This window comes from Labrus bergylta, chromosome 14 (genome assembly GCF_963930695.1).
Source record: "Labrus bergylta chromosome 14, fLabBer1.1, whole genome shotgun sequence".
In the NCBI taxonomy this organism is placed as follows: Eukaryota; Metazoa; Chordata; class Actinopteri; order Labriformes; family Labridae; genus Labrus; species Labrus bergylta.
In genome coordinates this window covers 2837356-2863480 of record NC_089208.1, presented here as the reverse complement: position 1 = coordinate 2863480, position 26125 = coordinate 2837356, and the positions used below count along the sequence as shown (strand labels likewise).

Here is a 26125-nt window from a genome sequence, read left to right as displayed (position 1 = left end):
CCTGCAGGTCAGTCCCCCCTCTCTCTCTCTCTCTCCCTGATTTCCGACTCCATCCATTCTGCTATCTCTCGAATAAAGGCACAAAAAAAGCCCCAAAAAATAACTATTTAAAAAAGAGTACAAAGGAAGAATTTACATGCACATACAATAGGTGTAAATCTATCAACGTTAGTGTCAATAAAAAAGGTTGAAGCTGCAAACTTCTTCCATGCTACTAAAGGTAAACATTAAGGTTGTGACCTGGTTTGACATTAAGTTGTCTTAAACCACACCCGTGTTTACATTTCACTCGTTATCATAGAGTAAAAATAAGGATGTAGTTTCCATATGTTTTCCATCATGTAAGCCTGCAGAATAGTTTCAAACATGATTTAGTCACATAATATCTCAGCATGGGTCTTTTAAATATGTATGAACACTTCACACATCTCTGATTGTTTGGTTGTATGAATAAAGCAGTCATTTAGGTACTTGTGTCTGTTGGATCTGAAACCACTGGTACTGATAGTCTCTCTCTCTCTCTTTTTTTTTTGGAGGATAGGTCATCATTTAACAAATGGCACAGAATAAGTTAAACACCACAGAAGGCAGACATATTTTCACCTTCATGCAAACGACTGCCACCCGCTGCTTTGGGGAATTATCCCCTCGCATGCAGAACACTTGAGCGTGTTGGCTTGTCAGTTTGCCATCTGCTGTGAAGGGGAACTTGGGAACAAAATAATGCAACGGCCAATTAATGAAAGATCTTCACGAGTATCAACGACAACCACCAGCAGCGAGGCAATGCTGTAGCTCTCTGGGACCCTGGCTCGTAGAAAGGAAGCCATAGAGGTGGTCAACTTCACGGCTAACCTCCCCCCGCTCTCTTCCTCACTCCTAACCACACTGGACACAAACTGCTATTCAGGCGTTCAGCTGATTTTAATACACTGTGGTCTAATGGTCAGCTTTGAGTGACACAAGCTAAATGCAGTAGAGAAGGAGGAAAAAAGACAGAGCATGCAGATCAAAGTTCATGAAAACAACTTGCCCTTCTGGAGTTTTTTCAAGAGAAAAGTATGGTTAAGAAGTTATTCTCTGTTGTAATTGTACGATGGTTAAAGTCGCCTGTTGAACTGTTGAGCTGTAATAAAATCTACATTTTCTGGCATGCTGGTAGTTCCTGTTGTTATGCTAGCAGGTCATACTCATTCAGTCGTTCAGTCTTTATTTTAATCTGTAAAAATGGGATCAGCCCTATGTTCCCACATATCTAAGATTTTTCTGACAATGTGCACTTACATTAAATGTTTGCAATAAACAAAGAGATGGGCGCACAAGATTTAGCTGAAAGCTAGATTCCATCCGTAGTCCATTGCTACCGGATAATAGGTTGGCTACCAAATTGGGAGAAAGGGGGATAAAATCTGATACAAATTTATGAAAAAGAAAATGTGGGAACATAGGCACGCTCCTGTATAAATAACGGGGGGCATGCATTCAATTTCAATTGTGTCAAGATGACAATAAACATGCAAAATAAATTTGTAATAACAATCACTTAAAAAATCAATCAGGCCCACAGATTGCAGAACTGCATGCACAGGTTTTGAGCACACAGATTTGTAAACTATGGGGACAGATTTACACACTGCTTTTTGTTTTTACCTGAACCTTGCAGGCTCGGGTACTTTGGGCTTTTGAATGTGGTGTAAGATTTTTAGTATAAGTGTGTGTGGAAACTTTTCTAAATATATAAAAAATTCACATGAAAAGAGAGAAAATGATTAACAGGTTCAGAGTGCAGGCTTCACTCTTCACACTCTCTTTCTGATCAAAACCCAAAAATACAATTTGGCATGTACATAATAGTTTTTGAGCACACATGTACTTGAAATGCAGATAAGGTGCCTAGAGGGAGAGAAAAAAGAATCAAAATTGAACCGGATTCTCAAAAAAACCAAAAAAACGGGGAGGAATTACCTGCTCTCTTGATGTTGCGGGGCTACGTCCCCCATAAAAGACCCCAAAGAAGATGTTCTCAAATCCAATTACATTATTGTAAGAGAGATCAATATTGAAATATGATAAATGCTGTGTTGTAAAGAAGTGTGGAGGGGTGGGGGGGCACTAAAATGTCCCGACACGGCCCTGTGCAGGACTGTCAGTTAAATCATCAAATGAAGACTCATGTGGCCGGAGCAGGATTGATTCAGTACTCTTCTTTGAATGAATATTAATGGATGATTGAAGCGATCCAAACCACACTCTGTATTTATCTTTCTCTCTGTTCCTGATATCGACTGTTTTCTGTGCGTCAGAGAGCGAGCGAGCGACGGACCAAACCAAACCTTTGATTCACTTTTAAAAAGGCAAAAACGACCTGATTGGTATGAGAGGCTGCATGCACCAGTAACATGCAGCCTCTCGATCCTTAAAGTTTACCACATGCTCTCTCCGACGGCACCACACACGCAGTCTTCACCTTCCCCACACTTAGAAGAAAAGCTGAACCTCAGCGTAATGAGGGCTCGACTTTGAGAAAGCTTGATGGGGAACATTAGGAGATGAAAGAACTTCATTCTTCTTCTCAATTATTCGGCTAAATGTTCGCTAAATGCTCTGAGGTCTGCATCCAGCATACCTCTGGGTTTTGCTCATTTTAATTCAATATCAGAAGGTGGAGAATATTCCTCACTTAGGCATTGTGCTTGAAACAAATGTATTGATCTTCCATCACAGTAACCCCGCCTCCCCTGAAGTACACGCGCAGATTTCATTCCCTAATGACAAAAAAAATAAAAAGGTATTACACAATTCTCTAATCCTGCTTTGGTTGAGCGGGCAGGTTTATGTAAGAGAAAAATGGAAGTGTGTAACAGCACCGGCGTACTCATCGACTCCAGTTTCATGGAATAAAATGCCATGGGTGTGTTTTCCTTCCTGTTTGACTTTTTTTTTTTGTATCACATTCTGTGTGTATTTTTATCTTCCTGTCAGTTTTCTCTGCCTACAGAATATGAGGCAGAATTTCTTTGGCTCTCTTTGTGTAAATACTCCGTCCTCTGGTAGGCGACTAGGACTCTGATGTTTTTTTTTTTGTATTCTTTGGCTGGGAGTTACTTTTACTTTTAGCCACACAGACATCTGAGAGAAGGCAGCCCACTCTTTGGAAGAAGAAAAATAAAAAATAAAAAAGTGACGACTGAGCTCTCGGTGTTTTCTCACGATCGATCATCGCTATGAGGTAAAAAAAAACTGCTGGCTGAAGAGAAGATGAAATACTTGCTGCTTTGCTGTGCTTTTGTTCGCGCAGGTTTATACTGTAGGTTTATGACTAACAAACAATTCAAGAGAAAAGTAGAGACACCATGAGTCAGAACACAGAGAGAGAGAGCGATCAGAACCAGCAGGGAGTCAAACCTTTTGAAACTCGCAGCATCACTTCTTGGAAAATGTTGCGATGACGTCGCCTCCTGACTTTTCTGTTTGGAGGACAGAGTGAGATTTTTTTGTTCTGCTGCTCTCTTCAGGAAGAAACAGATTTTCTACCTGGTGGTGCGTGATGCGCTGCAGGCTCTTTTTTTCAAACTCCGTGTATAAAGAGTTTAGTTTAACTTCAAGAATATTTAGCCCTGAGTTCTTTGTCATATTTGACATTTGACAATTCGCTGCTCAAGAATGACAATTATATAAAACTAAACAGAGAAACACAGCTCCAAATGATTCATGATGTTGACTTTTGGGTGATGATACATTCTCTGTCACACTTTCTTGGATCATCCAGTTAAGGCAGATGGCTTTTCACCAGTGAGTTGGGTTCTGCTCGAGGTTTCTGCCTGTTAAAAGGAAGATTTAGGATAGATTCTACAGGATATTGACCAAATGAACTGAATATGTCAAACCTATAAGACCTGATTTTATTTGACTTAATGGAGTACATGGGTGTTATTTCCTAATTTTAGTCATTTTCTTTCATCCGTTAACCTGCTCTGTTTTTCATTTTCTTATTTTCTTTCTCTACCCCTCCAAGGTGAAAGCTTCCAAAAATCTTTGGAAGAGCTAAATTGTTAAATATACTGAAAGCATCGTACCCCCCCCCCCCCCCCCTCCAAGGGAGGACTCTTGCAATTGTTCTGCTATTATGTGTAATTACTAATGTGTGAAGAATGCTTTTCCTAAATAAAATTTTTAAAAAAAGAAAGATTTAGGGCTTGTGTCCATTAACAGCTTTTATTGTCACTAGCAGCGTCCATGTCCTCAGTTTCACAGCGCTTCTCACCAGCCCTTGTTGTTGCTTTGGTGTTGCCTTGGTAGTGACCATGAGGTGGCTTTTAACAGAAAGGCATGCTGAATAGAAAGGAATGTAAATGAATCCTGTCCTGTACAGCTCTTTACCTGGAAATCGTTCCCTCCAAAAGACAAGCGAGTGTAAGATTTAAAAGTGAAGTAAATTCATACATTTGAGTTAATTCATGTATTTAAGTTTAAGTTAAAAACAAGTTAACATTTATACAGTGATCTATTTACATATTTGAGTTTACAAAGTTAATATTGATATATTTACATGTTTTAATGTTTGCAGTAGCACCTAGTAACTGTGACCAAATTATATTGAATCTATCTCTGTGTTTGTTATAATGTTCGCCTTGAGTTTAATCCTCCTAACCTCTGATTGGCTAACGACGGGACATGTGATGAGTAACAAGGAAGTGTTGTGGTTGTTGTGTAGCAGAAAAACAATGGGGATGACAGTTATGTGCTGCTGAGAAAGTTATCCGTCTCCATCCTTCTGTGATCCATCCACCACACATTGGACCCTCACGTTACATGAGTGTTAAAGTGGCAGTAAGCAACATGATTGGGGGGGGAGTCATTAGGGGCTGTGGCTCAGTTGGTCGAGTCGGTCGCCTCTCAACTGGAAGGTCGGGGAATCAATCCCCAGCTGATGCGTCCTTAGGCAAGACGCTTTACCCCAAGTTGCTCCCGCTGCTTCCTCAGCAGCGTATGAATGAATGGAACGAGTGATGGACTCTTTGCTCAGCAGCCTCTACCATCAGTGTGTGAATGTGTAGGTGTGACCTGCGGTGTGAAAGAGCTTTGAGTAGTCAGAAGACTAGAAAAGAACGAGACGAGCTCAAGTCCATTTACCATTTAGTTTCTCCCCCGCCATTTTTGTTGACAAAGCTGATATCAGAAGTTCACCACTTTTATTTGAGTGATTAGTCGGTGAGGTAGAAGCTGCTTGTAACATTTCTTACTGATAAACTGATTAACAAATAAGCAGCTGATAGTTAGGGTGCTTTTCCAGCTCAGCAAGTTAGCATTGAAAACGCTGAACTGGCATCGGATTGTAATGGGAATGAGCGCTGCCAGTGCAGAAAACAGCGTAACTGGACCTTATTTTGCGACTGTGTTCATGGTGCATTCATGTTTAGTCTCTCTCAGTTATATAACAAAGACCACTGTTTACACCTGCACTCATTGTGAAGTGTCCTTAATGAACTTTTACCTCATTATTTGTAGCTACGAAGGAATTAAAGCCCAATCTAGGACCTTTAAATATACAGCATGAAAGATAGGAAGATAATTATTTCAGGGCTTAGCTCACCATCATGAACGTTTTAACTGTTTGTTGACAGATTTCAATCAAAGGATTATCCTTTTAGAGAACTCTACTGTCGTCTTAAATGACAGTTAACCGTTAGCGTACTGACGTCAAACTGTTAGCTCGCTGACAGCTCACTGTAGGAATTCTGACAGCTAACCGTTAACGTACTGACAGCTTAGCATTAGCATACTGACAGGCCAGAATGTGTCTTTGTGACAGAAGTAGCAGCCTAGCAACAGCCTAGCAACAGCCCTGACAACAACGGATTGATTGATTGACAGGTGAACAAATACATCAGTGTTTTAGTCCATGTGGAACAGAACTTCCTGTGCCGTGTATTTACATATTTCCAACTTAAACAGGATAGAACCAATCACAAGCGAGAAAGCGGGACATAACGATGGGATGAATTTGATTGGATCGTTAGCTTCAACAAAGCTTTTTAATTGGAGGAAAATTAGTAAACGCCTTGCCTAGAAATCAGTTACTGCAGGTTTAAGTTTAAGATCCTGGTAATTTTAGCATCAGAGCGTTCTATAGCTGGTATAAACGGGCGAGCAGGGCTGAGTCTTTTCTTTGTTCATACAATAAAGATGAGAAGATTATTCCTCAAAAAACTTACAACAGACTGTTTTACATTTTGGTGAAACCTAGAGTAGCAGCCCAAGCACTGCAGAGTCCTCTTTTATTCACTTCTGTAGTGTCTGTGAGTGTCAGGTGTCATGGCCCCTTGATTAGCTTAGCATTTGTGCTAAATCTCATTCAGCCGACACGCCGATTCCGACTTCTGACCAATGACACGCCTGTACTGTTAGAGTCTGCAGAGTTGCTATAAGAAACTAACCCTGCATCCCAACCTGGGAATTCATTTTATTTTACTTGACATTGTCAGGTAAAATAGATCATTTCTGTGTTTATTATTTGTGAAGTGTCTTTGCCAGGTCGGTTCTGGATGAAACCCAGGAGCTGCCTGGATTACTTTTTTTTTTTTCTGGCAACATTTTCTCATATAGTGGGAGTGAGATGTGATTGTGCACAGACGGAGGTCAGAGTGGACGGTCCTGTGAAAGCCCGACTGTCTGATGTAACGCACTTTGTTGTTTTCGCTGCAACAATCCCACAGAAACAATTCCCATCCTATATCGCCTGTACGTGGAATTTCATGATGTCCACTTGGCTGCAGAACAATGCCTGCATTGATGCAATCCAGTCTATATCACATGTTATCACAAACAGAGAGAAAGGCTCTAGGCTTTTAGGACCCTGTGTGGCCCTTTCCTGCTGCAGCAGATTGAAATACCTGGAGATGTTTAAAACATAGTCACCCTGTGTATCGATGAAGACGCTTGTTTGTGGGCTGTAAGCATGATCACAGGTTGTTGCTGTCAGTAGCAGGGCTTTTTGATTGGCAGATAAATGCGGATGTACAGTGTGAGTGTGATGATTTCATGGAGCAACAAACACTTTGTTCCACCAAACGTGCACTCAGTGTCACAGCAAATCCTCTACAAAGATTGTGTTTACACTCAAGGCTGGGATTTACATTTCAAAGGATTATTGATGTTTTTTTTCACAATGCACACACATGCCAATGTACTACAAAAGTGCAAGGGCTTACAGTCATTATCAGGATAAACCTCGGGGTGTATAAAGGAAGGAAACAATCCTGCAGGAACTCATTGACTTTTATCCATCATCACGCTGAAATCACCTCAGGACAGAATATAAATCAGGATGAGTGACTATGTGAATATGAAGCAGCACGCAGAACAGCTGGACCTAGTAGAGACGCCATGGTCAATTATTTTTTCTCATCAAGCATGATAAGAATGCACATAGTGGGATTTTAAAGGTTTTTATTTTAGGAAAGAATATATACTGTAGAGGCGCTTCTTTTCCGAGCATTTGAGTCATCACTGATTGAATGAATCACCGGTGAGAAAAAGTCAAGGTGCATCAAAACATGTCTAAAGCCGGGTGTATAGTGTTCTGATGTAGACCGAGCTGGACTTGTTTTTGTTTGGATTGTACGACTAATTTTTGAAGTTGGGTCCCAATCGTGCTTTATGAATCTTTCACCCTTCGTCTGTGGGAGAGTTTTCTATTGACAGTTGTGAATACTCTACCCCGATTTGCTAGAAAGTCATCTGATGAGCCGGGAGAAGATGATCGCGATGTGATCATGCCCCCCCTGTAAAAACAATGCGCATTGGGTCTGACTTAAAAACAGTTGTGGGATTCGAATATCAGGTGAGAAACAGCTTGACTGATGCTTGCAGTTGAGAACCGCTGAACTACAGCATCATATTTGGAAGCTATGTTTTTTTTTGTTTTTTTTTTTACTTTAAGCTGTTGTATGGTTTTGTAGCTCTTAGGGAGGCCTTATTTGGTCCACCAATCTCTTTTTTTCCGGTGACATGAACCACTCATTTCCCACCTCATCCAAAGTGGAGGTTTAAAGGCGGTAGAGTAACATCATCAACACCGCCCCTACATTTATCGATAAAAGTGGACTTTGATGGAAAAACATAATTTTTTTGGCCTTGTGAGTTTTACAGACCCAGAGCTCCTAAAAAAAAGAAAGATGACTCAAGCTCTGCTGCTCTGTGGGGTTGCCAGAAGCGGACGAGTCATGGATCTTTATGTAAGCCTCTCTGGGATGATATTTTGATGAATTTTTTTGTGGCGACGCTGCATGAATACTAAATGTTCCTTTAATGCTGAAATGACAATTAAATGTCAGGAGATAGTGTGAGAAGTGTTTGATCTGTAGTGCTTTGGTGTAAGTCTCACCTTTTCTTTTAGCTGAAGGAGGCTTTTCTCTGTTAAACAGCTGCTCTGGATTCAGAGTGGCTAATTCAGCTTTACTAAATACCTCTTGATATGTCAAACACTATTAGTTCAAATTAGGTTGTTTTTTTTAACAACTATTTAATAAAAGTGCTTTTCTTTATCTTTCCTATGAGAAATGAATGAGTGATTGTGGCTGGGTTAGGGGTTAGAGTTGCCGGCCAAATTAAGAATTAAAAGGCAGACATGCAGATCCAAAGAAACTTAAAGAGGACATAATACCCCCCTTTTCTCCACCTTTTCAAACAGTCCCCCTGTGGTCTAAATGAAACATCTGTGCTGTGCTTTGGTCAAAATATAACATGAATCAAGCACCAGAGGAGGTTTGTGACCCTGTATAAACCAGCTCTCTCAGAACGCTCCGTTTTGGTGTGTGTCTCTTTAAATGCAATGAGCCCCCCCCCCTGAGTTTTCCCCGTAGACATCACTCCTCTGTAGCAAGAATGAAAATGGCTGACCTGCGCAAAATTTTTATTATCGGCTGGGGGTGGAGTCCATGGGTGGAGATACCAGGGGAGGGGAGGGGATTTTTTTTTTACCAGAATCCCACTGTGACATCACAAGGAGAGCACATTTGAAACAGAGCATTTTTCTCTGTGTTGTAAGACTTGTGCAGACCACAAACAAAGGACTGGATGGGTTTATTTCACATGTTGTGGGTCAGTAGACACTCAGGTTACCTAAATATATGTTCAGAAACACTGAAGAAGTGGATTTTTCATAATATGTCCCATTTAATGGCTGCACCACTTTCTACCTGCATTACTTTCTCATTAAACATTTATGTCAAATTAATAATTTAAAAGAGGCTGTTACCATTTAAATGTACAAACTGTTGCCATTAGTATACCATGTGATAATGGTATGGCCGTCTGTTATATTTATCTAAGGGCAGTTAACATGTATATACAATAAATTAATGCTGCATGTTGGAAAAGCTCAACGTGAAAGTGATAAACCATTTTGAATGTAACGACCCCACCACCTGTCCTCTTTTGACATCTTCCACTTTCAAATAAAAACTACATCAGTAACCATACAAATAAATGTGATTTCTCTGTAACTTCTGTGGAGTGGTTGGAGATTACATACGTAATCTTTAAGCCTGTAGTCGTCTTCAGACCATCTGGCAAGACTAGACAATCCCCCCAACCCAAAGGAAATCAAATCCACTTCAGCAGACAATCAAAGGAACCACACAACACTCCTACACAAAAGAAATCCTCCTGCCAGCCTGCTACAAGCCCAGGTGAACTCGACAAGCATTTTCCACTCCACCACGCTTCCTCTCTGACGCTCAGACATCGAGGTCTTTGGTCTGTCGACAGCAGAGCGCTATTGTAGCGCTCATTGAGTTCTCTCCTCCTGCGGGAGCTGCCACTGAGAGACTGAAATACTAAGAAGTGACTTCCAAGAGTCCAAGGAAGCCGAGCAGAGGGCCATTATTGATCGAGCTGATGTGGGATGTAGAAGCAACTGAGAGTGTTCGGCAACTTCTCGGGGAGTAACACAAGGAACTCAGAGCAGAGATGAAAGTATCCTGGGGCCAAGTGTGAGGCTCTGATTTACAAATAAAATCCTCCACACAAAGCCGAGCTCAACCTTTAGTCTATGAGAAAAACATGATGTGAACTTTTATTTATATATTTACTACAGACTCAACAAGCAAGCGCTCATAACATCAGTCTGTATCATACACTGTAAATATTAATGTTTGAAGCCTGAGTGACGTCAGCCATCTGTTCCTGCTGGGGGCTCTGGAGGCTCATCAGCAGCAGCCGCCATGTTGGAAATGCTGTCTCACCCTAACTTTCAGTCAACCTAACGACAGACTGAGAGCTGGAGCTGAGGCGTACAGTTTGTACCAGTGATGACAATTACTAATCAGACCAATTTCTTCTTTTGTACCAGGCTGTAAGCATGTTTATTTATGATGTAAAAACGGCTTTTTTGTCTGTCATGTGACTTCCGGTGATCCTGGAGCCAGCCTCTAGTGGACACTCAACGAACTGCAGGATTTGTTCACTTCCGCACTGGCTTCATTTTTCAAGACTGAAGGTTAGCACTTGGTCTGTATACATAGAAGAAATGGCAGATCTGCTAAAAAATATGTTCTTCAGATGCACCAGATTTTTTTTCTGTGTAATCAGGTTTTGGAGGGATTCATCAGTTCTGCTTTCTAATCAAGAAATGTCCCAGAAGAGAGAGAAAAATTCCTGGAATCATTGATTTCTGTCCGGCAGTATTTCCCCCCGCAGAGAGTCAGCACTATGAGCCTATTCATTGTTTTTATTGGATAAAGAAAATGTCTCTGAGTCACACACTGGATATCTCAAATTACACAACAGATAGTTCCAATGATGCGATCCTATTGGACAAGAGGCGTTCAGAGAGTGAAAATATCAGTTGTCTATACTCAGTCAAATTCTGATGAAGCTTTAAAAGGTTATTATTGAATTCACATGTAAATATCATCATCAACGTCTCCTTTAAACTGCAGGTGGATTCACCCAGAGATCCTTTAATGAGGTCGCATTAAACCAACAAAATGATTCCTGAGAAACTAGAGGCTATAAATGTAACGCTGGTGAAGTGAGCTCTGCGCCCACTCAATGCAGTTGTGCGTAAGTTGGTTAAGTTTTGATTCATCACTTGGTGTGGGCAGAAGAATGATAAGAGAGATGGGATTCAATTTAGACCAATGGAGAGTCTTTAGCTGCTCAGTAAGGGGGGTGAAGCTCTCCTGCTTTGCTTGAACTGATTATTTTTTTAAAAGGTGGATTTTGCATTTCAAAAAAGGAAAGCTTTTATGAGTCACCAGCAAATATTTCAGTATCAGAATCAGAAATACTTTATTAATCCCAGGGGGAATTTCGGTGTTACCATTGCTCTTCACACAATACAGCAGTAGGAAATAAAATAGAATAGAGATAATAAAATAACCAATAAAATAACCAATAAGTACCAAGTAGGGCTACAATAATAGTATATTGCATATTAATGAATGTACAAGATGAACTGTGTTAAACAGATATTGCACGTTGTAAAGGTGTTGCACAGTGTATTTTCTTAAAAGGTGGATTTTGCATTTCAAAAAGGAAAACTTTTTCGAGTCACCAGCAAATATTTCAACACACTTCCTCCCTGCATTCATGCAACTAAAGCCAAACACAATTTCTCCTCTCTGATGACAGCCACCACACGGCAAATGGATCTGTGTAATAGCTGGCATTATCATTACGTAATGTGCTTAGTGGGATGAGGGGAGCGCACAGGCAGGGTTTTTTTTATCTGATGAAGCAGAACTGCTGCTAACTTGACTACACACTTGACTGCTTCTGTCAAGAGACCGCACCAGTAATAATAACCCGTAATGTGAACAGGCTGACAATCTGGCCCCCTGTTTTGTTAGCGCTGGGTTAGTCACAGGAAAGCATGGGACTCTACGGTGAGTCATTACTACTGTATGACAGCTTGCAGATAGACTCCTAATAGGATTCTGCAGTGCTGGGCACTGCCGCTCTGAAATCACTCTTTATGTTGAATGGAGCATTATGAGGCTCGGGGGGAAGTTTTTAACTGGAATGATGCAACCCCCTCGGTTTCACAAAGGTCTGAAAATGGCTTTTTTGGTCTGGCAGAGGCAACAGATGGCTCGGCACAGACTTCTTTTCTTCCGACCTGAAGGCTGGCTACACACTAGATGAGTTTAGGCTCGATTATGGGGCGGATTTTTTGCAATAAAAGCATGTTGTGACTTATTATGGAAGCATGACATGACAGTTTCCAAAGTGTTAGCATTAGCCTCTGCGTCTCCCTTCTACTTTAGCTAAGCAGCAGCTTCTTTGGAGAGCTTTGGTACAGCATTATAAATCTACATTGTGCTAAAGTGATAACTAGTACCAGTGTTGTAGTCAAGACCACACTAACTAAGACCAGATGACACCAAGACATTTAAGGATTGAGACAGAGTCAAGACCCAGACCTAGGTAGGGTGAGACCGATACAAGACCGAGACTTTAGGGATGGAGACCGAGTCATGAAGACCAAGGTAGGGAGGGACGGAGACAAGACCAAGTTAAGGTGAAACCGAGTCAAGACCGAGACATTTAGGGATCGAGACAGAGTCAAGACCAAGACCAAGTTAAGGTGAGACTTTGGCAAGACCAAGACCAAGACCAAGCTAGGGCTAGACCAAGACAAGACCAAGACATTTAGGGATCGAGGCAAAACCAAGACCAAGGTAGAGCTGGACTGAGTCAAGACCAAGGCATTTAGGGATCAACACTGAGTCAAGACCAAGACCAAGGTAGGGTGAGACCAAAACAAGACCAAGACTTTAGGGATGGAGACCGAGTCAAGACCAAGACCAAGTTAGGGTGAGACCGAGACAAGACCAAGACCAAGACCAAGGTAGAGCTGGACCGAGTCAAGACCAAGACATTTAGGGATGGAGACCGAGTCAAGACCTAAACCAAGGTAGAGCTGGACCGAGACAAGACCGAGACATTTAGAGGTTCAAGTCTTCACCACCACCAACAACAAAGAAAACAACACATGCAAAATGAGACAAGAAACCATCAGGTAGCTTCTGTTCTGTTTGTGAAGATCAACAAAAAAACATAGTGTAGTGTCTGCGACGGGTCAGAAGAGGAGGGGGTGTGAAAAAGTTTCAACAATGTAAATATAGCTTTCATCAGGCAGCTGGAGGCGGGCGGCTACACGGCCCTCAGCACTCGACCTTCCTGTGGATACGAGAGGTGACAAAGCTTTTGTAATTATACTGAGTCTGGCACAGCTTACCACAGGACGGCTGATTCTGCAGTTATTTTAAAAAAGTAATTTCCTCTTGTCTAAAACTGGAGTCATGGTGCCCCCCCACCCCCCCATCAAGTTTTATTAATCTAGTGGTGTTAGACCAACTCAGTTTTTTATGTGATTATCATACTTTTCACACTGATCAATTTAATCTGAACGACGACACGCTTTACATATTTGATAGCTTTTGTTTAATTATCACATCGACTCACATCACTGTGGTTAATCTGCCTTTGTCTAATATGATTCCATGAGAGATTAATGAAAGAAACATTGAGCTATTATCTTTAGAGTCTTCTATCTTTTAAATTTGAAAGTTTAACGTGTCGTCTGCAGTGTCTGAACCAGTCTGCTCCTGTACGCACTGTGCTGAGTCCAGGAAAGTCTTGACCATAGACTGTAAATATGAATGTTTGAAGCTTGAGTGACGTCACCCATCTGTTCCTGAAGGGGGCGCTGGAGGCTCATCGGCAGCAGCCACCATGCTGGAAATGCTGTCTCAGTCAACCTAACGACAGGCTGAGAGCTGGAGCTGAGGCGGGTTTTAAGCCTCTTGATGAACCGTTAGATTGCGCCCACCTGTCAATCAGGTCAGCTAAACGTCTAACTATAGATAACATGTATCGTTCATAAAATCAAAATGGAGCCATTTAAAAAAAATTCCACCCCCGTAGAGTTTGTGCAAGTGATGACAATAACAAATCAGACCGATTTTGTAGTTTGTACCAGGCTGTAAACATGTTTATTTATGTAAAAACTGCTTTTTAAACAGTGGTGTGTATGTGACTTCCTGTGTTCCTGCTGCCAGCCTCTAGTGGACACTCGATGAACTGCAGGATTTTGCATTCCGCATTTAATTCATTTTTTCAAAACCAGAGGTTGCTGCTTGGTTGAGACAGGGTGGAAGTGTGTTACATGGCAACCCTCTTCACTTTGTATACTGTATGATAAGAACGACAGCAACAGCAGCGACCGTTCTTTGTTCATCTTAGTCCACTGTGTGTGAATTTAAGTCATGCTATGCTAAGTCTAACGTGCGAGATTCTACTTTTTTTTAACACCAAGCTGGTGCACTCTGCTCCGGCTTCAACCCTTCCTCCTGCTGTTTCTTAATCATGTAACGTATGTGATGATGTGTGCTGCTGATTCCTTCTCACCTAATTCACCCTTTTGAAAGACATCATGATCTCAATGGTAAAATTAAAAATGAGTTGCTTTTTAGTATCCCACCTTCAACTCAGCAATCAGTAAGCAACCTTAACATGAGTTAAGTGCCGACACTTATTTATCTTCTTTGAGTTTAAACCTGCCTCACTCTCAATCTTCTTTTCTAAATGTTTTAAAAGGATTGCTTTCAAGTTTCATTTTCCCGTCTTTTAAGAGATGTTCCAAAATAACAAAAATCCACAACTAATCTTAGCAGATGCTTTCTATGTTGATGTTGGATGTGTTCCTTTTACCGTCCCTCAGGTTTGTTTCCATCCCGCCTGTGCTTTACTGTATGCTTTACATGTTTTCATTTTAATCGTGTGTATTTGTAAAATAAAGAACTACAGATATCAGGCTGAAGAAACACCGATACGAATACAGTTTTGTGGTTTTTATTCACATTTCTCTGACAGATCATCCTTTTTTCTCTCTCACCGCCACTTGACACTTACAAGCAAACACTGTAGCTGAGGAAACGGCAGCACTGCCAGAGCAGGACATCTCAGGGGGGAGACCTGTGTGTGCATATATTACCCCCCCCCCCCCCCACACACACACACACACACACACACACACACACACACACACCTCACCTGCGCTGGTCCTGTCAACACGTATGGCTCTGAGGCTTATCTCTCAAAAACACAAGGGGCCTGCTCCGTCATGTGGGTCACATGCAGCGACCGTTTCTCCCCGGCCCCTCTACAACCCACCGCGGACAGACGACCACTAATTGATGTGGCAGAGATCCCGACGTCCAATTGGTTTTGATTACCGCCCTTCGCAGGGGAGCTGGGACACTTGGTGGGTGATGCACTTTTCCGTTTCAATTAAAATCAAAGATGAGTCACAATGAGTCAGAAAACGGTGCTGTTATGCAGATTAGCCAGCAGGAGCTTAGATTGAGATGTCCCTGTGCGATTTGGTACATGAGGGAGAACTATGGCACACCGCTCCTCCTCCCTCCTCCCTCCTCCCCCCAGAGGAAGCGTCCACATATTGGACCAAGTCTCACAGGACCACAAAAAAGCCAATTTGGGGCAGTGCTGGCTTTTTTTAAAAATCACAAACAACAGGAAGAAGACGCTTCCATCCTCTTACATTTCACATTTCATGCAGCATGAGGGTGGAAGTCTCAGAAGCTGTTTCTGAAAGGCAGTCAAATAAATCTGATCTGACGCAGCTTTTTTATTCTTGTCGCCCCACCATGCAGGAGGGAGGAAATAACGTTACTTCAGTGTGTTATTCACTCATGTACGAGGCAGAGAATCCTCAGGTTAGCCTCCTAACAAGTGTTGAAACTTTACTACAATCCGAGGAATCCAGTAAGTCATGTTTACAAGCTGAGGCCAAAGACGGTCTTATCCACTGATATCAAGGGGGGCACTGTGGGACAAGTTCAAAGTACCTCTGTATTGTTATTGATAATTCAATACCTCCGGTGTGCAGCAAATTAATAACTGAAACTGATGCATTTTTTTTAACAATTCTACTGTTGAATCTTTCCTGACCTCTGTTTTTATCACCTTTATTTGTCAACTTTTATCATTTGGAAATAAAAAGAGGTTCAGGGTGTTTTTCACATGAGGCACTATTGTCTTGTACTGTGCCGGGGGGTCATTGCTCCCCCCTCCCCTGAATGTGCTCTACGTTCACATTGCGTATCTACATCTACCGATGCAGCAGGTGACAGTATGCACATCCGCCAAAAAGCACACTGCAAGAGAAGAAGCAACCATGGCAACCACTCGCGGTCTGAGTCCATCCTGCTACCTGTGGATGTTTTTGTTTATTTCTGAGACGCCGACAACGGCCTTCTTCTTACGTCCACATCTACCTTTCAGCTCAGAGGATGAGATGAGCCCATGCTGCACGGATATGACAGTTTATGAAGCATCAGGAGGCGTTTAGAAAAATGTCATATAGCCGTCCACTTCCTGGTTTGAGTACGGTTGCATTCAGATCTCTCGGCATGAACCGGACTTTGGGATCAAGTGTACTCGGATCCGGGCCCAGGTCCCTGATGTGAAACCACCCTAAAACACATTGTTAGAAGACATTGTAAAGGTTGCCAATACAAACGTCATTGGGGTCGAGTTAAAAAGGTGGTTATAAAATCTTTTTCATTGTCGTTATTCTTCCAAGCTTGTTGGGAAGCTGTGAGATCTGTCAAACTGACACGATGCGTTCCCTGGCTTTTGTTGTGATCTTTTATAACGTAGCCTTGGTTTCAGCCATCCTTGAAGCCTCTCTCTTTCAACACTGCAACATTATATGAGTGCTTGAATCTTGAAGACGGAATCGTTTCACAATCGTGCTACACATCATCGGGCTGTGACGCACGTTGAATATCTCAAGACTTGTTTGGCCGATTGGTCGATGGATCAATGGACTGACCTCATTGTCGTGTTACAGCAGAAGGTTACGCGGCAGGAAATATCTACCTCAAGAAATCCTGCTCAACATGAACACAACACAACAATATAATAAATATGAATCTAAAATGCCTCCTGTACAGGGAGGTAGAGACGATGATGTGCTGGGCTAATGAATGTGCAAAAGTTGAAGCTGCTTAAGGAGAATTATGTGCAAGGTTGCATTTTTTATTTTTTTTGATGATTTATTTTTGGGCGTTTTTTGCCTTGAAGAGACATGACAGTGGATAGAGACGGAAATCAGGGAGAGAGAGACAGTGGGGACTGACATGCGGGGAAGGAGTTGTTCTGGCTTATGGCTCCGTACCCATTTAGCAAAAAGATGGAGCACATTACACCTGTTCTTTAATCGCTGCACTGACTTCCTGTGTAGTCTAAAAGGATAGATTTCACTTGTATTTAAACCATGAAACAGTCTTGGGCCTTAATACCTTTCAGACCTACTCACATCATATGAGGCACCCAGACCCTCTTAGATCATGGGGCTCCCCCCTCCCCTCCCCCCTTTTGATCGTTTCCTTATAACAAAAATTGTTTGTCTGCATGTGCACGCTCACACATGATTGTGCATGTGTCTATATGTACATTTGCTTGGGTCCACATGTTTCATTTGTGTAAATGGTGCATGCATTGTGTGTTTTTTTTCTTATATAAAAAAAGGAGGTCGTTAAACACACAGACAGCAGACTGAGGAGAAAGAAAGGCCCGCACACTTATTCAAATGCCACATAGATCTTTCCCATATGCACACACATATTATTATTTTTTTTATGGATTGTGTGAAATGCTTTTTATGCCCGTGTGAAGCACATTGAATCGCCTGGTGTCTGAAAGGTGCTGCACACATTAACTTGCCTTATCTTTTGAGCAGGAAAGATTTCCTGAATCTGTCCACACAGGGAAGCTGAACCTCTCTTACACTGCATTGCTTGGCTTTAATTTGTACATTTCTTTTAATTTGTCTGCTCTTAAACCAGTTTTTTTTTCTAGGAAATAGAGTAAGAAAGGAAGCTTTCTATAAAGAAAAGAGGAAAATACATGCAGACATATTGTCGTGCTGCTTGATTGCATGTTTGAACCTTTGTCAAGACATTCACACAGTACGGCTGTTTGTGCTTTGAAGGGCGACTCTGAGAATGACACTTAAACCTGAGGAACATTTGTGATATTTGCAACACATTCTCACTCCCAGCTCTTCAAATATGTCAGACTGCTCTGTGTGCCGAAGCTTTCAAAATATGACGATCAAAGGAACCACTCCAGAGTCTGATTGGCTCTTAGTGCGGGGTTATTAACATGCGACGTCTGCTCAGAAATCATCAAAAAAGAAAGAGTGGAAATAGTGTGCAACGAATGTGTGTTCTTATTTGACTTTTTATGACATGTGACAGTTGTTAACAACAAGAGTTAAGAATCTAAAATGGTTTCTATGATGCAGATAAATTTACTCTCATCCCATCAGAATGAAGCAGGTCGAGGCTAAACGAAGCTAAGGTTAGCCTCTCGTACCTTTAAGTTTGGCAGCCACATGCCTGGAGGCCCAAGTCAAAAACATATAATTTTCCCAATGTGCTGTTTTATGTGCCGCTGTTCATACTTTTTTGACTTGACTCCAGCGCCACATCAAACCGCTAGGCCTAAGAACAGCATCCGGAAAAAATGCTACAGCGGTCCTACACGGTCATGTTTGTGCTTTCGTCACTGACCGCTCTGCTGGTATTGACAATGAGGACTTAAAGAAGCTGTGAAGGGAGTTTCCATGTGGGCTCAAGTTATCTAAAGTTACTCATGTTCGCACGGGATCAAAAATAGTCGCACAATAGAAACCCAGAGGCAGACATTCAAGGTATACCACAGAGGCCTGGAATGGTACTTGTATTCACAGTAAGGTGCATGCAGTCATACAACGGCTACATATGAGTGGAGAGAAAAAAAGGCAATCATACATGACTTTATCCACACCTCAATCAAGATGGCGGTCATACTCGTAACTGTTTGCTAACCGCTGTTAAAGAACAACAGAAGAAGAGAAAGTAGGAGAGTAACAAAGGGTAGCACGATGACAAAGTGAAGGTAGAAGACCTGTCTGCTTCTTTAGACGATTTGTTTGGAGAAACTTCTGATTCTTAGAGCGGTATGTCGTTGGAAACACGTCAAACATGCTAATGAATATTAGACGGCATCACCCAGAGCAGGGCGAAAGGAAACAGGGGTCCAACACACTGAGAGGGTCAAAGACATTACTGAAGGGAAGCCGGTAGCGTAGTGGTTGGTGCACACTTCCAATGTATGATGGCTACAGTCTTCTAGGCGGGCGACCCAGGTTCGAATCCAACCTGTGGCTCCTCTCTCTCTCTCTCTCTCTCTCTCCCAGTTTGTTCCATCTCGATCCACTGTCCTGTCTCTGAATAAAGGCATAAGAGGCCCAAAAAGAAACCTTTAATATGACATTACTGAAGGCAAAGCTCTCGATTTACCGGTCGATCTACGTTCCAACCCTCACCTCTGGTCATGAGCTCTGGGTAGTGACCGAAAGAATGAGATCGCAGATACAACCGGCCGAAATGAGTTTCCTCCGGAGGGTGTCTGGGTTCAGAGTTAGAGAGAGGGTGACGAGCTCGGACATTCAGGGGGAGCTAAGAGGAGAGCTGCTACTCCTTCTCACCGAAAGGAGCCAGTTGAGGTGGCATCTGTTAAGGACGCCTCCTGGACGCCTCCCTTTAGAGGTTTTCCAGGCACGCCCAACTGGGAGGAGACCCCGGGGCAGACCCAGAATACGCTGGAGGGATTACATATCCCGTATAGCCTGGGAACGCCTCGGACTCCCCCAGGAGGAGGAGCTGGAAAACGTTGCTGGGGAGAGGGAAGTCTGGGTTGACTTACTGCGCCTGCTACCACCGCGACCGGGTGGAAGAAAATGGATGGATGGATGGATACTGAAGAGTATAGTTTTTTAATGCTATGTGGGTATGCAGAAGTAGAAGACCCCGGCTTCAAGTATTTATTAAAAGTACTCAAGTCTCTTTTCTATGTCCCATCCTGTGTTCACATAACCCAGTCCATGGTCCACCCTTCACTGCAAACCGAGGTACGGACCAACCTGTGACCCCGTTGTATGTTATGTTGAGATGTAAGCAGACTCATACTGCTGCTGTACTATTTGTTTATACTCCTGTTCCTCTCTGTAACTCCCATGACAGCAGCAGCAGCAGCTTGGGATTATTTGGGACGTTGCATCAGACCCAAACAGCCACTTGTTATGTGTTCAGTCTTTATTTAGTGCCAGCCTTCATTAGACACATCAGCAGCGTAGGTGAGGCTTGTGATGTGAATGCAGATGACTCCCATCCAATATTTGTGTTTACAATTAAAAAGCTACCATAGTTGCTTTGACGCTTTTTTTTTTTCTAATAAGGAAGTGGAGTTGACAGGATAATTATCTGGCATCACTGATGACTCTTCAGGTGATTGTAAAAATCATTGAGATGATGCTCCGACAGCTGTTTTTTGTAATTGCCTTATTAGCAGGGAGGATGGAAAGGAGACGCAGTTTGACGTCTGCGAGCAGCTGATGCAGGGGGTACTGAAGCTAAACTGACACCAAGTGGCCACACCAGGTGTTGGAAAGTGGAGCCAATGCGGCCGTGCAAAAATACTGCAGTTCCTCGAGCGTCCACTTGAGGCTGTCTCCAAAGACCCAGAATAGCATGGGTACACACACCTCAAATAACAGCAGAAATTAACATGTTTACAGACTGGTAGGAAAAAGTGATTTGGTCTGAATAGTTTTTGTCTTAATCGACACACACTGCACTGTGATTGTTTTTTTTTTAACTCACCCATTTTGATTTTCTTAAAGGTTTTATATGCGATTTTTCACACTTAAATATAATATAAATCAAGTATCTCCTCTGAAAATAACTCTGTGAGTCATGACTGTCTACAATGGGTGTAACACCCGAGTCCCACTGTCTGTGATGTTTTCAGAGTTTTCAGAGTCCTATCTTCAGTTTGTTTACATCGCCGGGACGGCCGGCTGACTCCTCCCCTCGTGTATAAAAGTTGTTTAATTGAGGGACTAGAGAAAAGAAGAATAACATACTGTACTCACTGCTTAACTGTGTTTCTAGATCACGCTCATTTCAGGTAAATTTACATGCAGTGTGAAGATACCAGCATAATAAATATCGCTAGCATTAGCATGCTAACACAACAATGCAGCGCAAGTTGTTTTGGTTTCATGCTGGTGCTCAAGGGCGACATCTGCTGGATCAAAAAATCGCATATAAAGCCTTTAAGGATACGAATTGTGCATAATTTGGGGCGTGAGCAGTCCGACTGCAAGCAGCAGCTTTGCAGCAGTTTGTCATGAGGCTTTGAGGCCAGCCTAAGCTCCAGCTCTTTGCCTGCCGTTGACTGAAAGTTTGTCAGAGTCGGCATTTCCAATATGGATGGGCTTCAACACCAGCCCTTCAGAAACCAATGTGTGATGTCACTGGAACATTGTCCAAGTTTATATACAGTCAGACGCCTTGAAGCAAAGCTGTGAACCAACACCAGTTTGATAAAGTCATATCACTACATCCAAACACCTTAAGCAAATGTACTTAAGTTGCTTCATGCAATTCAGCAGATTAGGCAGAAACTGATCAAGAAAAGTGTAAATGCATTCATAAAGCATCAGAGAGGGACTGAGGGCTCACGCCTCACACACTACAGGAAATCTGTCAAGAGATTTTGAATACTTTTGTTCAGGTCCAGAATCAGCCGGATTATCTTGTAGTGAGTCCCCTGCTAGAGGTGCATCCTGACCTTCATTTTAAACTGTATGCATGCATCTGTTGATTTTTTAATTCAACAGTCATTCACAGGAAGTCTGTTAAAAAAACAATTTTTTTGATGGAGACCTGTCAAAGGCAGCACGCCATCTTCAGCCCTGCAGTTTACTCTCTGCAGGTCACGGATACAATTTGTTGTCCGACCAAATCTCAAGTCCTACTTGGTCTGAAAAGGCCACACTCGAAAGGCCCGCTGTTATCCTCTTGATTGCATCCCACTTCCCTTTCAAAACTTCTCTCCAAGAACTCTTTGTCTTTGTCATGTCTTTGTAGTGTCTTCACAATGACGCACACTTTCAAAGAAACAAACACATTCTTATTGTTGCACCTGGATGCAGACAAATGAAAACTTTCCAATAAGAATAAGCTTCTTCCATTTCTCCATGAAGGCAAGATTAACGACGTTTTGATTGTCAGGTTGGAGGTTAAGTGTACATGTACAGTAAATACATTTTTTTTTAACATCATATTAATGCACTGACTGTTCCAAGTTTTGACAAGGAGAATCTTGAGCCCTCTACCTCTCCCAAACAGAACTACATCAGTGAGTGATATGTCAAAATATTGCCCTGCTGATAATAACAGGCAAGATGGATGCCACTTATATCACACTTACCGACCTCCCCAGATACATACTATAGCACTTTACAACTTGCCTCTCATTCATGCACATTCCCTAACCCCACCTGTGGCAGAGCTGTGATGCACAGGGCTACATGGCCTGACAATGAAGAACAATTTTCACACATTTCAACATGTAGACGAGAAACCTTGGGATTGAAAATCCAACCTGGCAGCTAAAGCATCTAAAACCCCTTCCATCTGCCAAAAACAACACTGAATGTATCTCCTGTGTGGCTGAAGCAACAAGTGGAGGGTAGTTTGTTAATGCTTTATCTTAGGGTTAGGGTATCATTAAGCGGATATCAAATATATCCTATATAAATATTAAATATATGAAGTAATGGCTTTCTAAACAAAGAAGGAAGCTCACAGGAGAACCATCAGACTTTCAGAACCGAAGAAAAAGACTTGTTCGGTCTAAAATACTTCAAATAATTAAGAACTGACTCAACTTTGGGCTGCATATCAGAATGGAGGTCAGTCTTACAAATGGCTGCACTTGGTTAGACACTGAGGAGGAGGGGCGGCGATCGTCTGACGGAGTTTTTTTTTGGTCTGTGAGACTGGCGCTATAGTGACACATAACCGATCGAAAGCTGCATGTTTTATTTTGAAGGGGTTTCCAATGCACATTTGCACATAATGCAAAACAAGGCAGGTATTCGTTATCTCTGTCAGCTAAAAAAAAAAAAAAAAAGGTTGTAGCTAAATGTGGATGAAGTGGGTTTTATCTAGATGTGAAAATTGATCCATAGTTTACTTTAACAACACAATACCTGGACAGAAACTGTTTCAGGTTAGGAGACAGCCGAATGCTTTCAACCTGAGAGGGTTCAGTGAGATCGCCTTGCAATTGATTTTAATTCCCTCACACAGCAAGACTTATTAAGAAACCTGTTGCTGTGATTGCTGAAACAAAAAAAGCCAAAAGATATTCTTCTCTGGCTCTAGCAGTTCATCACTAATCGAGCGTCTGCTCTCATGAATTAGAAGAGTGGATCTCTCTCCATCTCTCTTTTTCCCACTGAGTGGAAATCCTGGTTTGCTTTTGCTGAGGTCATAGAGCAACATCTGCCATGCCAAACCTGCCTCTTCTGTTCCCTACCATCCCCCCATCCCCCCTTCTGTCCAGTTCTGGATTAGAGATGGCCTTAACCCCCCCCCCCCCCCCCCCCCCCCCTTTGCATGCTGCTCTGCATGGATTAACTCTTAGGAGAAGCTACACTGCAGTAACACATTAACCTGCAATCACAAGCCTCTCATGCACTAAAGCATTCCTGATGAGAGAACCTCTAGAAAAGGAGGACACTGGAGCAGGTGTGTGTGTGTGTGTGTGTGTGTGTGTGTGCAACATGTTATTCAGGGTGAACTGTTGCTCGGCCAAATTCAAGGCAACAAATGCAAAATGTCCTTCACTGTTTCCGGGATTATTCAGACGGATCCAAAGGTTTGTAAAAAAATGCTGCAGGTTTGCAGGAGTGACACATTCCTCTCAGCATGGTGCCGACTGTCGAGTCACCTTTCTGACATCTGCAGATGTTTGGGATAGAAAATCGTTTTTTTTGCATGTTGAAATTTTCAAAAATTACAATTTATCCTTCAGCTGTGCTTTGTATAAAAAATAATCCATAAATATTCATCCTCCAAACCTGACCGATTAAAGGAATGACATTTAGCAAAAGGCTTTTTCAAAGGAACCTCCCCTCTCTGTGATGGAGGTAAATAAGGACAAACATCTTTTACGCTGAGAATAAAAGACAGACCGACTAAACAGCGTTTCCACCACATTATGAACTTCTCGTCATGTTCCTGTACTGTATCTGGATGAGCTCACAGATGCACGTCAGCCTCTTCTGAGCGCAAAACTGCGACTAATTTGAAGGAGCCATGAATCGCTCAGACTGAGACTGATCGACAGTGTTACACCGAGCACCCTGGAAGGCATGGGTAATATGAAAAAATGCACGCATACACCGGGAGGAGACAGACATGTGCGACCATTTCCTCCAATAAAATCACACATATCATGCTCTCCGCTGGAGGAGAGCAGAGAAAGAGAAAGAGGAGGAGGAGGAGGAGGGGGGGAGTTGTATTCTTTTGCAGCAGCAACAGTTGGCTGTGTCGACTGAGAGGGGAAAAAGAGTTTAGCTGCAGCAGGGAGACACAGACATACACACACACACACACACACACACACACACGCACACACACACACACACACACACACACACACACACACACACACACACACACCAGGCGGGCAGAGATAGAGAGAGATGGACGAGGCAGCCGAGAGAAGAAGAAAAAGGTGAGAGATAAAGCCACAAAGCCACTCGGGCTGGAGGGATGCCTGGCAACAGGCGTCAAAAAAAAATGGGGATGCAGTAATAAGAGAAAGGGAGAAGGAAGAGGAAGAAGTAAAAGGGACACACACACACACACAAACACACAAACACACACACACACACACACACACACACACACAAGTAGACATGTTGGAAAGCACTCACTGGAGTCATCCGAGTCGTATCCCTCCACGTCCGGCTCCTCGTCCCTCCTGCTGGCCTGCGAGGAGGCGGCGGCTCCGGCACAAGCCCGGTCCGGTTTATCCTCATTGGGGCGGTCACTCTCGGTGGCAGAGGCGGCCGCCGAGGAGGAGGAGGGGAGGGCAGGGCTCTGGGGCCCTGCTTGGCCCGCTTTTGGGGGCGGCGCCGAAGGGGGGAGGCCCCTAGGGTAACGGGGGAAGTAGTCGGAGATCTGCTTGATGGGCTGGATGGGTCCAGGGCACACGTCAATGGCCATGTGCTCCTGGATGCTGATGACGGGTTTCTCGCCTTTGCGTTGTGTCATGCATGCGGTCCAGCCCGGAGCCCACTCCCAAAAACCCCCCAAAAAAAACTGTGAAAAAGAAAAAAAAAAAGAAGACAAAAACAAACCCCCCCCTCTTGTCCACCTCCTCCTCCTTTGACCTCTTCCTTTTTTTCCTCCCCTGGAAGAAGTGGGTGTTGCCCCCGGGTGGACAGGTCCAGGTGATGTGTGTGGATGTCCCCACAGTGCTCTACATGGAGGTCCTGGAGTCTGCTGCTGCGTCTTCCAAGTGCTGTCCTCAGTCCCAGACCATGCTGTCTGACAGCCTCACACACTCTACTACCTACAACCCTCCCGCTCTCTCTCTCCTCGTCTCTTCCTATACCCCCCACACGCTGCCCACGTCTGCGCTGCCTATCTCAGAGAGCAGAGAGAGAGAGAGAGAGAGAGAGAGAGAGAGAGAGAGAGAGAGAGTGGTGTTTGTGTGAGGGAGTGCGAGGCAGAGAGGGAAGGGATTACAGAGGAAGGAGGGAGGGATCAGCTGATGTCACTGCCTAGCAACCAGGCGGTAAACAGGAACCGTCGGGGCCGAGGTGCTTAATTATGATATTAACCTGATCCATCTGTCAGTGGGAGGGAAGATCCAGCACGGTGCCGGACTTAGGCGCGCCATGAATGTGTGCGCTTGACTGGGTGTGTGTGCATGTGTGTGTGTGGATCAATGATAACCTAGAGCATGAGTCGGGGATTCCTGCTTTGTTTTCATGTAGCACCTACAGATCACTTTGTCCTGAAAACCTGTTTTACTTTGTCTCACCTGTTGCATATGAGCATGGTGACACTCTCTTTTTAAAACAAGCTTTGCAGGTTCATAGTAAGACAAAACTAAAACATGTTGCACAAAATGACCACACAGACAGAAACATAGGAAATCTGAAACAGACATGTGC

General features: G+C 43.0%; 1 protein-coding gene across 2 annotated transcripts in view; it reads right to left on the bottom strand.

The window, feature by feature from the left end:
* The window catches only part of doc2b (double C2-like domains, beta), a 151958-nt gene extending 126358 nt beyond the window's left edge, over window positions 1–25600 (bottom strand). Inside the window, exon 1 of one of the 2 annotated variants that reach the window (XM_065963114.1) lies at window positions 24878–25600. In XM_065963114.1, coding sequence (XP_065819186.1) covers window positions 24878–25217 — 340 coding nt within the window. In that variant the 5' untranslated portion in view covers window positions 25218–25600. The remainder of the gene's footprint in view (window positions 1–24877) is intronic. The other variant, XM_020647114.2, reaches the window with a different exon arrangement.
* Between the last annotated feature and the right edge of the window lie 525 nt (window positions 25601–26125).